General features: G+C 42.9%; 3 protein-coding genes across 8 annotated transcripts in view; 1 reads left to right on the top strand and 2 right to left on the bottom strand.

The window, feature by feature from the left end:
- The window catches only part of PMS2 (PMS1 homolog 2, mismatch repair system component), a 27511-nt gene extending 18227 nt beyond the window's left edge, over positions 1 to 9284 (bottom strand). Inside the window, exons 1-7 of one of the 3 annotated variants that reach the window (XM_077907759.1) lie at positions 8808 to 9284; positions 6614 to 6748; positions 5862 to 5948; positions 5568 to 5670; positions 4675 to 4858; positions 1629 to 1796; positions 951 to 1048 (exon numbers count right to left, since the gene is read on the bottom strand). In XM_077907759.1, coding sequence (XP_077763885.1) covers positions 951 to 1048; positions 1629 to 1796; positions 4675 to 4858; positions 5568 to 5670; positions 5862 to 5948; positions 6614 to 6748; positions 8808 to 8913 — 881 coding nt within the window. In that variant the 5' untranslated portion in view covers positions 8914 to 9284. Of the gene's footprint in view, positions 1 to 950; positions 1049 to 1164; positions 1317 to 1628; positions 1797 to 4674; positions 4859 to 5567; positions 5671 to 5861; positions 5949 to 6613; positions 6754 to 8807 lie in introns of those variants that run through there. The other 2 variants (XM_077907760.1, XM_077907761.1) reach the window with 2 other exon arrangements.
- Positions 9028 to 16565, top strand: AIMP2 (aminoacyl tRNA synthetase complex interacting multifunctional protein 2). Of its 4 annotated transcripts, none has more exons than XM_077907773.1 (4): positions 9028 to 9188; positions 13076 to 13282; positions 14965 to 15196; positions 16048 to 16565. In XM_077907773.1, exons 1-4 carry the CDS (start codon positions 9174 to 9176, stop codon positions 16434 to 16436), a joined length of 843 nt encoding a protein of 280 aa, XP_077763899.1. In that variant the 5' UTR covers positions 9028 to 9173; the 3' UTR covers positions 16437 to 16565. The 4 variants fall into 4 exon arrangements, with proteins under 4 accessions (XP_077763899.1, XP_077763898.1, XP_077763900.1 ...); XM_077907772.1 differs by having other exon boundaries at positions 9029 to 9308; XM_077907774.1 differs by lacking the exon at positions 9028 to 9188 and adding an exon at positions 9585 to 9737.
- The window catches only part of EIF2AK1 (eukaryotic translation initiation factor 2 alpha kinase 1), a 32954-nt gene continuing 31894 nt past the window's right edge, over positions 16561 to 17620 (bottom strand). Inside the window, exon 15 of the mRNA XM_077907765.1 lies at positions 16561 to 17620. Within this exon, the coding sequence (XP_077763891.1) occupies positions 17483 to 17620 (138 nt within the window). The 3' untranslated portion in view covers positions 16561 to 17482.

Here is a 17620-nt window from a genome sequence, read left to right as displayed (position 1 = left end):
CATTCCTTGCCCTTTTAAAATCTGCTATCAGCAAGCTCCTGCCTACTAAAGTGTTGTGAAAGTGCTTACTCTACCTGTAAACTACCTCAGGGATATGCACACTTCTGTAAGAACAGTATGTTAATGTAAAGAAATGTGTCTTCAGGCATAAAAGCCAAAGGCAAGTGCAGGGACAATGAGCAACATGGGCTGTCCCAGGGCCAATCCCAAGTAGGGAAAACTGTCAATTTTTCTTACAGTAATGATGCTGGACAAGATGCTGGGTAAGGCATAAATTAAAGAGCACAGCCTCTATTACACTCTGCTGAATCCTCATAAAGCGCAACATACACATAAATTAAAAGTTATTCTAATTGGTTACTAAACAAGGTCTTTACTACAAAGGCAAATTCAATAGGAAACTCCCTACAATGCACCAAGGACCCAAAATATTGAATGAACTAATTAACAGACCCCTTTACAGAAGTCCTCTTTCTGGGACACCTGGGTGGCTCAGTCAGTTGAGCATCTGCCTTCAGCTTAGGTCACGATCCTGGGGTCCTGGGATCGAGTCCTGCATCGGGTTCCCTGCTCAGTGGGGAGTCTACTTCTCACTTTCTATCCCATTCATGCTCTCTCTCTCAAATAAAATCTTAAAAAAAAAATCCTCCTTCTCAGCAGTAATAATGCCTACAATTTTATAATGAATGTAAACTATAAGCCTTGGGTCGCCTCACTGGCTCAGTAGGCAGAGCATGTGTTTCTTGATCTTGGGGTTTTCAGTTTGAGCTGCCATGCAGTGTAGACTTGACTTAAAAAAAAAAACTAAATAAATTTAAAATTTTTTTAAATTTAAAAATTAAAAAAAAAATTAAGCCTTAAAATCATTATCTTTAAAAACAAAAAAAGTTTGATTGCTATTTTCTGTCAATCCCCTCCACCCCCAGGCAGTAAGGTAGTAATTGACTCACTGAAACCGTGAATGCAGAACATCAGCACGGTTCAACCCATACTCTTCACAAACGGAGTCACTAGGGGGCAGCTGAACAAAAGGAATGAGGCTTTGCAGCTGAAAGAAACAAGATGTAGTTAATTCCTAACACAAACAGGATGAACCTAACTTCAGAAAGGAAGATAGAGAATGAGGGTTTGGTGTGTTTTTTTTAACCTGGTCAGGCTACTCACATTAAGAGCACAAAGAATCTCTAACAGCTCCATCTGGTAGTAAGAATAATTGTGATTTTTTTATTAGAGAGATGAACGGCTTGAGCTTGTACTTATTCATAACCAATACACTGCCCACAACATACTTTTTCAGATAAAGTAAAAGGAGTGTTTTCTTCTCTGGAAGAATAAAATAAAAAAATCCTTCAGCTCTCAACATTAATTTTTGTGATAAGTACCTAACTCAAAAATCAATTACTGGGGGCACCTAGCTGGCTCTGTCCATAGAGCATGCGACTCTTGATCTCGGGCATGTAAGTTCGAGCCTCATGTTGGGAGTAGAGCTTACTTAAAAATAAAAATCTTTAAAAAAAAGAAAATCGATCACTGGGTTTTATTCTCTATTCTTTGGAAAGGACAATGGAAACCTGCCCTAATAACTAGAGCTATAATAAAATGTTTCTTAAATAATGGGCTACCACTACCTGTTTCTGCCCAAACACCGATCCAATATTTTCCTTTACGCTGGAGCTTCCACTTGTGCATACCACCAGCTGCCGTCTTCCTTGTCCAACCTGATTGCTGCAACTGATACGGATGCCCACTGAAATGATGCAGTATGCATGTAAGACCTGGACCATTTTGGCATACTCCTGCATAAAAAACACAAATGTGAGACTCAGTATTACTTTAAACCTAAAAGAATCAAAAAAAATTTTTTAAAGATATTTATTTGAGAAAGAGAGCGAGAGAGCACATAAGCAGGGAGGAGAGGGAGAAGCAGACTCCCGGATGAGCAGGGAGCCCAACTTGGGGCTCGATCCCAGGACCCTGAGATCAGGACCAGAGCCAAAGGCAGACACTTAACTGACTGAGTCACCTAGCTGCCCTTTTTAAAAAGATATTTTATTTACTTATAATCCTACAAGAATTACATGATTCAAGTTAAAACATCCAATTCAATGTTCTCATATCAGCACACGAATAAGGCCAATTGCTCCTGACAGAATGAGCCATATGCCTCTGTACTGGGTAAAAGAACTCACAGGCTTAGTTAGGTTCCTAGCCACACTTCTCTTGTGTCCACATGCACTGCTAGAATTTTATTTTTATTTATTTTTATTTTTAGAGAGAGAGAGCATGAGTGGGGGGCAGGGGAGGGAGAGAGGAAGGAGTAGATGGAAAGGGAGAAAGAATCTCAAGACTCCTCACTGACCATGGAGCCTGACCCTGGGCTGGATCCCACGACCCTGAGATCATGACCTGAGCTGAAATCAAGAGTCAGACATTCAATTAACAGAGCCACCCAGGTAATCCACGCCTGCTACTGTAAAAATCAAAAAGTGCATTCCCTTAGACTTTATAATCCTTCCTCTAGAAATTTATCCTTACAGAAAGACTGGCACAATCAAAGACATATTACAAAAATGTTCACTGGAACAATCTGTAATTGTGGAAAATTAAAAAGCACCTAAGCTACCATCAACAAGGAACTAATTATGGGATATCTATATCATAGTAGAATGATAAAGAATAAAGTAATGAGTCAGCCAAAAAAGATACCTATGATTTATAATATCCTTTTTTTAAAATATTTTATTTATTTATTCATGAGAGACACACAGAGAGAGTCAGAGAAACAGGCTCCAAGCAGGGAGTCGGATGTGGGACTTGATCCCAGGTCTCCAGGATCAGGCCCTGGGCTGAAGGGGGCGCTAAACCGTTGACCCACCCAGGCTGCCCGATTTATAATATCCTAATTGGTTTTTTTTTTTTAAGATTTTATTTATTTATTCATGAGAGACACACATAGAGAGAGACAGAGACATAGGCAGAGGGAGAAGCAGGCTCCATGCAAGAAGCCCAATGTGGGACTCGATCCCAGGACTCCGGGATCATGCCCTAAGCTAAAGGCAGAGGCTCAACCACTGAGCCACCCAGGCGTCCCTATGATCCTAATTGTTAAAGAAAAATATCAAAACATATACATAAAGATTCTATATATCTGTATACAGGTTTGGATATACACCAAACTCTGGGAAGACAGCAGAGCCAAGATCAACCTTCTACCACATATAATTCTACATTACTTAAACGTTTCATAATCTGTATTGCTTGATTTCATTATATTAATTAATTAATTAATCTTGAAATTGTTTTTCAAGATTTATAAAGACATGAAACTGAAAGGAGTCTGGAGAGACATACATTCAATCCATCAACAATGGTCATCTCTGGTAAGTACGAGTTCTTTATTGCTCTAATTTCTGAGGCACTGATTTTTTTTACCATGAGATACAGAAAAAAAATTTTTAATTTTTCTCTACAAAATTTTTTTTCTCTTTTAAATAAAAAAGAAAAAATGTTTAAGTCTTGCCTGTAGTAAATACATATTTTTGTAAAATTTCATAGTTATAACCAGCACAAATTGCTTTACAAGAAAGTTTTTTTAGCTGCATATGTTTAAGTAACTTTTTGATTATGAAAAAATATATGTACAAAATAGAAAAGCACAAGCAGACAGCAAAAAACAGAGACAAGCACACCTCCCTGGACAACCACTGATAACAATCACACAAGAATCACATGTCTTCTCCTCCAGACTTCTTTCTATACATATTGAGGCCAGCTGCTTTCTTTGTCTTTATAAAACTGTAATCATATGTAGTAGAGTTATATACATATACACATACTCACATACACATTTATGCATAGTTTATAACTGTTTTTTTTTTTTTATAAATTTTTATTTATTTATGATAGTCACACACAGAGAGAGAAAGAGAGGCAGAGACACAGGCAGAGGGAGAAGCAGGCTCCATGCACCGGGAGCCCGACGTGGGATTCGATCCCGGGTCTCCAGGATCGTGCCCTGGGCCAAAGGCAGGCACCAAACCGCTGCGCCACCCAGGGATCCCTATAACTGTTTTTTTAAGCACAATTATATAACATTTAGCTACCTCATTGTCATTCAAATTCACAAAAGTTGTAATAGTTCATTTTTCAGGAAACCAAGAAAAATAATCTTATTAAAAACTACAGATGGGGGCACCTGGGTGGCTCTGTCGGTTCAGTATCCAATTCTTGATTTCAGTTCAGGTTGTGATCTCAGGGTCGTGAGATTGAGCCCCACATCAGGCTCCCCACTCAGTACAGAGTCTGCTCAAGATTCTCTCCCTTCCTTTCCTTCTCCCCTCCCCCTGCTCATGCACAAGCTCTAAGTAAATAAAATATTTAATAAAAACCCCTACAGATCAAATTTAAAAAGTTACTTCTTAACCCATTCCCACATTAGAACAGTTACTAAATATGCTTTGATAATTATTTTTTTCAAGAAAAAAAAAGAGGTAAATGATCCTGAAGTTCAGTCTTTGCTGGGGAAACAGCAAACCAAGCACTTCCCAAAAAAATTCAGGGAAGAGAGTTCACTGAAGAGTTAACTTCAGTTTACCTCCAGTGGGAGATCTTTTACTACATATGTACATTACACTACCAAGGCTCTGAGAAGCTGGGGTTCTGGATTTACTGTACCTTCTTAATATTCCTTTGAAACTCCTTATGGCGCACAGGGAGTGTATAAAATAGCTGCTGTACGCTAACGGTTGTCCCTCTGGGTCGTGGATGGGGGGTTTTCTGGACAATTTTCCCATTGTGATCAAATGCCAGCCGAGTTCCGACCTTTGCAGATGTGTGGCAGGTAGAAATAGTCACGTCACTGTGAGAGAGAGCAGGCACGATTGGGTCAGAAACTCACAGGTGCCGGGCACTATTTTCTTACTTGTGTTCTCTAAAACCCCTTCTGAAAATAGCTGATCTCTCTAAGATAATCCAAGAAAGTTTCTATGAGTGAATGATCATCAGAGAATCTAAGGCTTGGCACCTAACAGAGAGTTTTATAAATGTTGTTTTGATAAAAGCTTTGATATTTGTGTTTTTTTTTGGTTAAACTGCAAAATAAAAGATCTCAAAGCTTATACACTAATGAATAAAGATTTATTTCTCAGTTTTATTCCTATTGTTCTAACAAAATGTTTCACAAGGATCCAAAAAATATTATAGTTCCAATATATAAATAATTATTCATAAAAATTTAAAATTGTTATATATAATAAGAGCTTTGGTTAAATATTTTCCTAAACGTTGAAATGCATTAATACCAACATGTATATAATTTATGGTTTATGTGCTATTTTGACATTTTAACAAGGGCAATGATTTTTTTTCCAAGACTATTTACTTAGCTTCATTGCTTACATTTCAGAAGTATCATCACTTAGATTGGCAGTAAGATAAAATGGAATGTGGAAGTTAGAAGTTGAGGCATTCAGGATGGAAAAGTATAAGCAATGATTCTAATCTCTTTGTTTTCGTTTTCAGAGAGATTTTTATAAGAAGTCAAGTTAGCGGACAAAATATTTTATCACCTCAGTGCACAAAGTGAGCTCAGAGCTTCCCCTCGAAAGCCAAAAGTTTCAACCTGAGTTAGGTCAGCAAAGTCTTGAATCTTAGAAGTGTGATGTTTCAGAGCTGAAAGACAGGAGCACAGTAAGACCCAAGATGTCTCAAGTGACATACCCTGAATATAGACAACCTACCAAAGTAACCGGTTTTTAAAAAGCCATTTTTGTGTTTCTTAAGATAGTGTTACTCAAAGCTTTGAAATACTTTGTCCAAATATTTTTAAAAGGATTAGAAAAATTTAGAAAAATTCAACTTACTTAAGCCTTCAAAGTTTTCTTCTTTGACTCCGCATCCATTGTCTGAAACTTCAATGAAATCCACCCCATAGTCTTTAAGCTTTAGATCTAAAAAGTTTAACATATTAATTTCTCAAAGAACAGATCCATACATGCCTGTATACTGACAGTATTTATAACTTACCTAATGCAAAGGTGAGTCCTAACTATACTTACTTAAATGTACTATCACTTACTTAAATGTACTATTGTCATTTTGTGTGTTTCATTCATTTTTCTTTAAAGGCCTTCCTGGCAATTTATTAAACCAGATGAAAGTTTTGTTTTTCTTTCTTTTCTTCCTTCCTACCTTTCTTTCAAAAAGATAATTTTAACATAGTCATTAAAGAGAATAGGCTCTGGAATCAGACTTCCTGGGATCATAAATATGATCTTAGCTTTATAACCTCAAAAAAAGTAAATTCCCATGCCTGCATTTTCTTATTTGTAAAACAGATATAATAACAACAATAATGATAACTCCTATCTCATAAGGTTGTTCTGCAGATGAAAAATACCTGTGAAGCACATTAGTAAAAACACAATAAAAGTTAACTGCTTTTATCATTACTACTACTTACCTAAGTATTAGGTACATAAGAGATGATTAAGTTTAAAAGCTAAAATTTCTCAGTATATCTACATTTGATTGTCTCATTACAATCATGAGTGTTTCTTGAATAAAATAGTATAAAGTGAGGGTTCCCTGGGGCTTAAAACTCTCCCAAACTTACCAATATTAGTGGCTCCAGCATCCACACTATTTTCTACCAACTCCTTCACAGCAGTACTTAGACTCAGTACCACTTGTCCAGAACAAATCTGATGGACTGACTTCCGATCGATAGGTTTGATGGCCTTAGCAAGTTCTGTACTAAAGACATCAGTTACAAGAAACAAAGCGAGTATACATTTATGTATTTTCATCCTGGTTTTAACTGCAGTAAATGATTCACTTCTGTTAAGAGCTAATGGGTCTGATGTATTCATTTATTATATTCATGAATCCACTGATTACACTCATAAATATAAATGCTGACCTACAACCCTTATACATCTGTAAAAATCTTCTGAATAGATACTTCAATGCAATGGATATTTAGAAATTTAATTATACTGGGATCTACATGGAGGAGACACATGTACTATTCAACCTATGGGTAAATAATCTTTGGCGACAATGGGATCTTCTTCTGAAAAGTGAAAGCAACACTTCTCACACGTTTTGAAAACCCAACAGTATGGTGGGAAATACAGTGTTTATGTGAAAATAAAAAGCCATCTTAGAAACTGGGTGGCTCAGTGGTTGAGCATCTGCCTTTCGCTCAGATCATGATCCCAGGATCCTGGGATGGAGTCTTGCAGCAGGCTCCCAGCAGGGAGCGTGCTGCTCTCTCTGTCTATGTCAGCCTCTCTCTCTCTGTGTCTTGTGAATAAATAAATAAAATCTTAAAAAAAAAAAAAAAAAGGAACTAAGTACCCATTATATAACCATTTCCACAGGAGCCTTTGAATCTCCCCTCCAAATCCAGGCTGCCAGCTGCTGCCTTAGTAAAAACAACCAAAATTCTTGATGTACCTACTTAAAGAGTTTTGCAACCAATTTGCTTCTACTTTCTCCCTGTTCCAATCCACCCTCCGCTACCACCAAAAAAAAGCTACTTAATTTACATAATTGCTTAATTTAATTAAACAAGCTTTAGGGGGGAAAAAATCTACTAGCATCCCACTGTTTGCTATCTGAAAATCTAGTCATGTGAAAAACTGGATCCCAGTCTACTTTTCTCTCATTCTCTGCAATCCTCTGTTCACCAATTCCCCTATGTTCTAGTCATAGCAAACTGTTTCCTGAATATCACAAGCTCTTTTAAACATTGCACGTTGGGGATCCCTGGGTGGCCCAGCGGTTTGGCGCCGCCTTCGGTCCAGGGCGTGATCCTGGAGACCCAGGATCGAGTCCCACGACGGGCTCCCGGTGCATGGAGCCTGCTTCTCCCTCTGCCTGTGCCTCTGCCTCTCTCTCTCTGTGTGACTATCATAGATACATAGATAAATAAATTTAAACACTGCACGTTGTCTATACAGGTCTAAATCGTTCCCCTCTTCCTCCTCTGCCTGGCAAACTCCTGCTCATCCCAAGAACGTATTCCTTGGCGTCCGTTAGTTTAGCAATTTCTTGTAAGGGTCTTAACTGATAATGTGGGTATAACAGAACCCAGGCGCCTCCCTGAGAGAGAAATCTTTGGGTCCTCTCCCACAACTTCTAACACATAGCAGACCCTCAGTAAGCCCTTGTAAAACAAGCAACATCTTTACTCTTTGTTCCACCTTGCAAAAAAATTTCACTCGGGTTTCTCTTAAATATGAAAACCCCAGATGACAACATAAAGTGGAAAGAAGTTTTTCTGACACTTTATTTGGGAACACACCCCAAGCTGCCAATTCACTTCGGATACTTATTTTGAGCACGGGGGATGAGACACTGAAACCCGGACAGTGACCTGGGGTTCAGGACCCTGAAACTCCCTCCGAATCGGGTTATTAGCCAGAAATGACACACTCAAGGAGATCCAAAAGTTCTGCTTTTCTAAAACCTGTGCTGCTATGCAAATTAGCATGTGCCTTGAAGCTTCCCCAAAATAACATCAATTTTGAAAGAGAAAGAAAGAAAGAAAGAAAGAGAGAAAGAAAGAAAGAAAAGAGTGAGAAACCAGGTAGAAGGGAAATGAATTCATTCTCTGGGGATGTCGCGCTGTCTGGAGAGCGGGCCGGATCCCCGCGACGACCTCGACCGCACAGTGTCCCCCCAAAGGGCCCCCGCGCGGGCTCGCCTAGCACCGCGGTCTCCCTCCCCTCCCTTCATGGAGTCTGGAACGCCGTGGGCCTCAGGAACGGCGACCGCGAAGGGACACCGCACGCACCGCTCACCTCGGCCCTTCGGCTCGCTCCATGGATCCAGAACCCGACCCGCCTCCTGGACTCGGGACAGTTCCCGCCGCCGCTCCCACGGAGGCTCCGCCTCCCTGCCTCCCATTGGTTGCTTCCGGGACTGTGCCCCGCCCCTTCCGGATGGGGCAGCCGACGCTTCCCACCCCTCCTTCTTGCCGATTGGTTGTGTAAAGAGTCGAGGCCGCGACGTCCAAAGCACGTGGGCCAATCAGACCGCACGGACTGCGCTTTCCTGAACGGCCGCAGCCGGAGCGGAAAGGAGGTGGTCGCGGTCTCTCGTGGTCTCGGGCGGTTTTTAAGCGTCCGTGCCCCCCACTTGCCACGTTCCGTCTTTTGGCTCCCACGATGCCAATGTACCAGGTAAAGCCCTATCATGGGGGCAGCGCATCACTCCGTGTAGAGCTTCCCACCTGCATGTACCGGCTCCCCAACGTGCACGGCAGGACAGGCAGCCCCGCGCCGGACGCAGGCCACGTGCAGGTAGGAGCGTGCGGCCCCGCCCCGCCCCCACTCGTCCTGAGTGTACATTTTTCCACCCCGTCTAGTGCGCAGGCGCTTAGTTTCATCCGCCCGCCTTCCTGCAGTGCGCAGGCGCTTACTCTCATCGGCCCGCCTTCTGCCCAGGGCGCAGGCGCCGTGGCCGGGTCGTCGGGGTTGAAGGACCGTGGGCCTGGGGTCAGACCTGGCCGCCTGCCCCCCTCCCCCGCCCCCGCTATCATGCTTCCGCCAGTTTCGCGTTCCAGTTGTGTCTATTAAAAGTTCTATTCCTCTTGTATCTATTTCGTTTTCCGCTTACGGCTCCTAAAGCTTTTTTGCTACCAGATTGTGGCCACAGAAATATGAGCAGCACGTAAATGCTCATTTTTAGGAATTCTAAAGCGATCCTCGCTGTCACCGCTGCTACTTAGGGTAACAGGACGTTGTCTGCACCCTGCTGTGTGGGGCTGCCTCCCCCTGACCTGGCTCCCGTGGCGTCGGCGGGGCGGGGCGGTTGAGCTTCGCTGCTGTGCGCGGAGGGGCGGGTCTGCATCGGTGCTGCGGTGGGCAGGCGCACCTGTGCATGAGCAGGCCTGGGGTGTGCACCGGCGCTGGGGAGGGGAGGTGGACTGTCATCCTTTGGGCTAGGTAAACCGCTTTCCGGAGCGGCCTGTGTGCAGGTGTGTGTGCCTGGGCCGTGAGCACTGAATTCCTGGTTCTTGCACCCTCCCCAGAGCAGGTGGGTGGACCGTGGGAGCTTGATGTGGTTTTTAGCTCAGGTTTTTCAGACTTCTACATCAGCGGATCGCCTTGTCGTGTTGGCTGGCCATTTTGGCACACTCTCTTGTAAAGCGTCTGCCCAGGCCTTTCGGGTTTTTTGTTGGCAGCAGATACCCATCTTAGGTTTCCAGCAAGAGAAACCTTCTGTCCATTCGGGCTGAAGATGAGTGAACGGGTAACTTTTATAGTCCATTTTCCCATGGAGTGTTATCCTTCACTTTAAGTAGGCTCCAGGCCCCGTGTGGAGCTCAATTCAGGGCTTCAACTCACAACTCTGTAGATCATGACCTGAGCCAAGATCAAGAATCCAGGAGGCTTAACTGGCTGCGCCAACCATGCGCTCCTCCTTCACTTTCTCTTAATAGCCTTCTGCCTATATGGGAAGGCAAACGGTTGGGTTAGTTGGAAAACAAGGACACAATTGTCTCACCAGAGAGCTAAGATGGAAATAGCACCATGATCCAGTGTGGCTCAACTGGACAGTCCCACTGAACTGAAAAGAAAACCCAGACTCAGAGTTGGAAGTGTCACAGCTCATTTGAGATCAAGTCTTTTTTTTTTTTTGGTGTGCTGCTAACTTCCTTGGACTTTCAGCTGTGAACTTCTAACTTATAAGACACCTAGATCCTCTTGATTAGCAGATCATAATAATATAGACCGATAATTAGAAATCAAGCATATTAAAGGCAAATAGGAGCAGCAGAAAGAATAAACTGCTTCTAAAATACATATAAAACAAATGGATAGACATGTGCCATGTCACAATCTCATCTCAACAGGAAAACAAGCCAACAAACAAGGTTAAAGGTACAGGTAAAGCAGATCTTGAGTATTTCCTCATTCCTCACATCCAGAGGAGTGATACCAGCCTGTGCTGGGCTTCCAGTCACAGGACACATTACGAATGTACTATTTGTTTCAGGCACTGTTTACTCTGTTGACCGGGACATGGAATCCAGTAGGTGCTTCTTTGCCCTGGTTTATCAGGGAGCTTCCTGCCACTTGTAGAATTGAGCAAGGTAATGCACACACACAATGCACAAATCAGGCTGGTTGGAAGTGATTGGAATGCTACTTGAGGACTATCATTGAGGAATGGAAGGATATTACACACTAGTAGCCCTATTCATCACACACCTTGCATTCACTTATTTCCATCAAAACATAATTGTTTAATTGGTGCACTCAAGTCTTTATACCTCTTTACCCACAGATCAGTCATCTTACATATCTTTGCTGTTTGATCAAAAACAAGAGCCAGGCTAGCAGAGATGAGAAAATGCAGATGAGGCTCTTGGAGAAGATGGAGAAGTGTCCCAGATAGAGAGAAAAGAATAAACAAAAGCTGTGTGGCAGGTGGGGGCATGGTGTGTTTAGGGACCCAAAGGACAGCACAGGGGAGCCATATGTGAGAGGAGGTAGCCAGAGGACAGGTCATATGAGCTATTTCTTAAGCAGGTTCAGGGCTTTGATTTTTAGCTAAAGCCTTAGAAGTTAACACAGAGGTGGGGTAATGGAGTTGACATTTGTTATAATCTCTGGCTGCCATCTTAGGGATGAATTGGAGGGATGACCACAGTGGGAACAAGGTGGACACAGGCCAAGTGAAAGTGGTGTCTTGAACTTGGGCAGCGACAGCCGAGGCAAGCTTAGAAACCAGTGGATTCCAGAAAATGAACAGCATCTGGTGATGAATTCAATCTGTGAGAGGGCAGTGTTACCAGTGACTATGGGAGGAAAAAAAGTTCCCAAGAAAGTGAGGCTTACCAGCATACAAATACAATGTATCATGAGTGCATATTTATAGTCCTGGTCCTTGCCACATGGATTGTTTTGTCTGGTTATGAGCATTTTCTTCTTAACACATTCTTTGTGCTCAAAATGGATTATCCTTTATAAGAGCTTATGAATCTGGAAATGGGTTATACAGTGTGACTTTATTAAGAGGGTTCTTATTGCTTTTTTCTTTTTAAAGATTTTATTTATTCATTCATGAAAGATACAGAGAGAGAGGCAGAGACACAGGCAGAGGGAGAAGCAGGTTCCATGCAGGGAGCCTGATGTGGGACTCAATCCTGGGTCTCCAGGATCAGGCCCTGAGCTGAAGGCGGCACTAAACTGCTGAGCCACCCGGGCTGCCCCATTGTTAATGCTTTTTAAAGTAAGTCTGTAGAGATTTGAGATTGCTTCCTCAGTAGATGTTATTGGTTACTTACTGTGTTGCAGTCACTATAACAGGCAAGAAAGATGCAAAGATTCATTGAACTAAGGACGTAAGCATTCCATACTTAGGAAGTTTTACGTTTCAGCAGTGAAAATGATCTGGATGATTCTAAGATAAGAGTGCCAGTATCCCCTTGAGAATGGGGCGGGGAAATGATCAACTGACTCCACGGACATACCTTTCATTTTCCTTTCTATTAGTATAAATTGCTGAGTTACATTCTCATTGCACTTCCCCATCTTTTTCTCTTTGTTAAATAAGCAAAGTAATGTGAACTGATTTGACATTAAAAATAAAGAACAATTATTTGAGTTCATTTTTTTTAAAATATTTTGTTTATTTATTCATGAGAGACACAGAGGCAGAGACACAGGCAGAGGGAGAAGACTCCCTGCAAGGAAGCATGATGTGGGACTCTGGGATCACGACCTGAGCTGAAGCCAGATGCTCAACTGCTGAGCCACCCAGGCATCCCTGTTTGTGTTCATTTTCCATCCTCTGTTCATAGATTACCTGAACTAGGAGTCCTACAATTTCGAAATGGCTTTTGATCATGTTTTTTGTTTTAAAGCATTTGTGGATCACTTTGCAGGACCTATTGGACTATGGGAAAAACGAGATGGTTCTGCTTCTTCATTTTAATGTCTTCTCACAGTTGGGGGGGAGGGGTTGATAAATTCATGGAACCCAGTAGAAGAAAAGTAATCAAATTGAAACACTGCTGTGATGTTAGAGGAAATTAACATTCTGGTGTTGGTTTGTTTAGGAAGAGTCTGACCCATCTCTCCAAGCTCTCGAGTCCCGCCAAGATGATATCTTAAAACGTCTGTACGAATTGAAAGCTGCAGTTGATGGCCTCTCCAAGATGATTCAGACACCAGATGCAGATGTGGATGTAACCAACATAATCCAGGCTGATGAGCCTGCTGCTTTCTCGACCGGCACATTGGATTTAAATTCGGTGCTCGGAAAGGTGAGTTCATCTGGAGAGCTAAAGAACATCAGCGTCCTAGGTGGTGGTTTGTGCTGGAAAATTGTGCTCATGTGATTCAAGCTTTGGTTTTCTAGTTTTCAAAGGCAATACAAAGGTCATGTTCTTTTTTCCTCCCCTAAATGATTGTGCCTTACCACAGAACAGATTCGTGAGCTATGAGTGAAGCCAAAGCAAGTTCTAAAGCCACTTGACTTGTCAGACCTGGTGGAGAAGAGCTAAGAGGATCTGTAGGCAGTGATAGGAGTTAAGTTACAGGTCCCTACCATTCCAGGCAGTGTGGGATGCAGGCGAGAGGTAGGATGTCACTCCAGCAATTTTCCAAGCCTAGAGAAACACACCTGTGTCAGCTTGGTGCTTCTCAGGTTCAGCAAGTCCATCCTGACTCTGAAAGTAGCCTGAAATTCAGAGCTTTGGTCACCCAGGCACAGTCTCATGAGGCAAATGTCTTTTGCTACATTGTTTGCAGTCTTAGAATTAAGTTGCATCTGCTACCTTTAAAGAGCTTCAGGAAATGTAGGTGACCGGCTGACATGCAAAAAAGAAGGTCTTATTTCTAAGTGGTATTTATTGACAGTATAAAAGGGTTTGTCCCAGGAATCCCTGCTAATACTGTCCTCTGGAATTGGTGGTAGAAGTGGTACTGCATGAAGCCTTAATGGGGAGGCGAGGTTGCAGTGTCTCCCAGGTGACTTCGGTTCCTCTGCACTCAGGTTCTTGGATTGTTGAGTACATTTGCCCACACCAAGGACCTATAGACCTGGCCAGACCCCCCAGGGAGCCAGTCTAGATGAAGAGTCAATGATACCGTACAGCTATGGCAGTGTCTGGAGGCTGGGAAGCCTTGCTGAGGCACATGGTGCTTATGATGAATTTTGATACCTCAGAAGGCACAGCATCAAGTGGTGCTATGCTCAGAGGATTGCAAAGCATTTATCACAGGTTGATGTGATGGGCTTCGGGGAGGAGTGGTAGGACTCTTAGCCAGATTGTGGTAGGCTGCATACAGAAATCCAAGGAATTTGAATTTTGCCTCCATTGTATTACAGGAGTTTGTTCGTTATTAAGAGTGAACATATAAAATAAAGTCTGCATCTAAAAAAGAAAAAGGCAGTATGTTTTAGCCCTTTAGTTAATACTTAGTTTTTTAGATGTTGCCTGCTTGTCATCATCAATGACATTTTGAGCCAAGGCCTTTATTGAGGGGACTCTTCACTGACCTGTAACTCACACACCAATTGACATAGAAACTATCCTGTCCGGTGGTCAGGTATTGGAAAGATTTGGTAGAGTGCTTGCATGTGTGATTTTTTTTTTTATTATTTTTAAATAACTTAGGAACAGGTAGTATCATTCTTAATGTGTTGTTTTAGTAACTTCACAATGAAGTCAACCCTATAGTTGTTGGGGGCCAGCAGGGCAGAGGTTGAGGGGTTGGAGTGGGTTTGCATCACTGTTCCACTTCTCACTGAGTTCCGTGAGCTCAGCCAGGTTATTGCCTCCCCAGGACGAGCTTCCTCAGCTGTGAGATGGGGTGATAGTGGGACTGTCTTCATGGAAGTTGAAGATTTAGTTAAATAACCCTGCTTAGGCCCTATGAACAGCACCAGGTACAAGTCCACACACTTAAATGTCTATGTTACTGTTTGGGTTTTCTCCCTCAGGATTACGGGGCTCTGAAAGACATCGTGATCAATGCAAACCCCGCCTCCCCTCCCCTGTCCCTGCTCGTGCTGCACAGGCTGCTGTGTGACCACTACAGGGTCCTGTCCACCGTCCACACACACTCTGCAGTCAAAAGCGTGCCAGAAAACCTCCTCAAGTGCTTTGGCGAGCAGACTAAAAACCAGCCCCGTCACGAATATCAGCTGGGTTTTACTCTGATTTGGAAGAATGGTAAGCAGAGGGCACTGGGCTGGGTTCGTACACTCTGGAATGAGGCGTGCCCTGTGACTTTAATCAGATGCATCAAGGGGCCAGGACCATGACGTTCTTCAGCTACTTGCTGTCAGTCAAATTCCCTGAAGTTTAGCAAGCACATGGGGTAGTTCTGGAAAAGGAGCACAGATAAACCTTGATGCAAAGATGCCCTCCTTCCTCCAGAAAGGTTAGGGTCTCCGAGAGCGGTTTGGGGGGATCCTGCTGGGCAGCTAGAGCAGGAAGGTAAGGGCTCTCCTAGCCATCTTCACCTCACATTTCTAAACTTATCACAGGGACATCGATGTTACCTTTTCAAAAGGCCTGAAAAAGGTGGCAGGCTGTCCTTTCTTCATCATCTGCTGCTGTATGCCTCTCCTGGTTACATTTATCCCAGGGGGTAGTGTGTTAGCACCATTCATCCAGGAACACCTTAGCTACTCCAGCTCCACGTAAAGAGCCATTGTGAGGGTAGACTGAGTTCCCAGCTTGGGAGGTGGGACTCCTGGTTTCCAGCCCTCATCCTGCAAATTCTCCGGCACAGGGCTTAGAATAGATGGTCTGAGGTCACCCTTCTAGCTTGAGAATGGTTATAATCAAATACCAGAAATGGTTACTTTTTTTTAACGTAAAGAGTTTGCATTCTGTAAACATCTGGTTTAAACTTTCTTGAATCATACACGTTTTGGAGACAGACAAATGTGATATTGAAAATACTTTCCCTTGCCACCAGTTTCCAGTTAATTAGAGACTCCCCTCTCCCTGTTGCTCAAGCACTTCCTCTGGGTGGCAGGGGGCTCTTGTTACATGGTGTGCTTTTTCCCTTCCAGTACCGAAGACTCAGATGAAGTTCAGCGTCCAAACAATGTGTCCCATCGAAGGAGAAGGGAACATTGCACGTTTTTTGTTCTCTCTGTTTGGCCAGAAGCAGAATGCTGTAAATTTGACCCTCATAGATAGCTGGGTAGATATAGCTATCTTTCAGCTGAAAGAGGGAAGCAGTAAAGAAAAAGCTGCTGTGTTCCGCTCCATGAACTCTGCTCTTGGGAAGAGCCCCTGGCTTGTTGGGAATGAACTCACTGTGGCAGATGTTGTGTTATGGTCTGTGCTCCAGCAGACGGGAAGCTGCAATGTGACAGTGCCAGCCAATGTGCAGAAGTGGATGAGGGCATGTGAGAACCTGGCCCCTTTCAACACTGCCCTCAAGCTCCTTAAGTGAAGTTTAATAACTGTAAAAGGTTGACTTCAAGAATGGTGCTGTTTCACGTGTATTGTGGGTAAAGGAACTTGTACTAAAATCGGTCTATCTGGGCCAGTTGCCTAGAATCAATAAAGGCATCAAATAATTTGTGGGTTTTCATTTTATTTTAAAATTCAGCCACATCACGTGCCATGTACCATGACAACTCCCAGCTATGTGGCAGGCATTTTTTTGAGATACAAAAATGAACATACTCCATCGGGGCCTTTGGAAAACATAGCTTGGTGGGGAGTCGAGTGCTAAATAAAGGGCAACGCCATGGAAACACACAACAGTACCAGGGGGAAAGCAGGAACTCCTACCAGAGCTACTTTGAGATGATTTAGATGATTTGGATGCAAGCAGCACAAGGCTTAGAAAGGGCATGATTTTTGGAGTGACACCAAGCTGAAGGTGAACAGAAAGAGGTTGGATGATGATGCTAGGAAGCTAAAGTTGCATCTTAGAGGCAGCAGGGAGCCAGCAGGAGCTTCTGAGCCAGGGAGTGAACTGATCAGATGTCCTTCTGGTAACTAACTGGCAGCAGCATCGTGGAAGGGTGAGGAAGACTGGCAGCCATCAAAACGAACAGTCCAGCCATCGTGCAGGCCTGGGCTTGGCTGTGATGGTGCAGGGGTGCATACCTCAATCTGTGAGGTAAAACATTCTAGAGGAGGACTGGATGGTCAACAGGCAGAGTTCAAAGGAGAAAGAATGGAGGATACTGTCTAAATCGCTCCTTCCGGAGACAGGACAGACAGTAATATTAAAAATTAGGAGTTTGTGGGACAGGAGAAAGGAAAAGGCAAAATAGGTTTAGTTTAGAGCAGCTTCGTTCAAAGTGCTGGATCATAACAATTCCTTTTAGGAAATAGCGATTTGAGGGAACTTCTACAACTTTAATAAGTCTTGTACAGGGTCACTAGATACAATTATATCATCTATACCCTAACAAAGACTGAAATGTACATTCCAGTTGACAATTTAAAAAATTAGAAGTCCACATTCACATTTACAGAGCTTAATTAAGGCAGGACGGGCACAGTCCCATCCTTCATATCATCCTTGGCCCCTTTGTCCTGAGAAAGGAGACTCAGCTGCTTCTTTAGTTCTTCGATTTCTTTTTCTTGCTCTAGTATTTTCATCTGTAGGGTGAGGTTAAC

This window comes from Canis aureus, chromosome 8 (genome assembly GCF_053574225.1).
Source record: "Canis aureus isolate CA01 chromosome 8, VMU_Caureus_v.1.0, whole genome shotgun sequence".
NCBI lineage: Eukaryota > Metazoa > Chordata > Mammalia > Carnivora > Canidae > Canis > Canis aureus.
This window is presented reverse-complemented; position numbering and strand designations above follow the sequence as displayed.

Coding starts and splice junctions, on each gene's coding strand:
- AIMP2 (XM_077907772.1), top strand. CDS start 9,174: ATGCCAATGTACCAGGTAAAGCCCTATCATGGGGGCAGCGCATCACTC. Junction 9,309..13,075: donor CGGACGCAGGCCACGTGCAG/GTAGGAGCGTGC, acceptor TGGTTTGTTTAG/GAAGAGTCTGACCCATCTCT. Junction 13,283..14,964: donor TAAATTCGGTGCTCGGAAAG/GTGAGTTCATCT, acceptor TTTCTCCCTCAG/GATTACGGGGCTCTGAAAGA.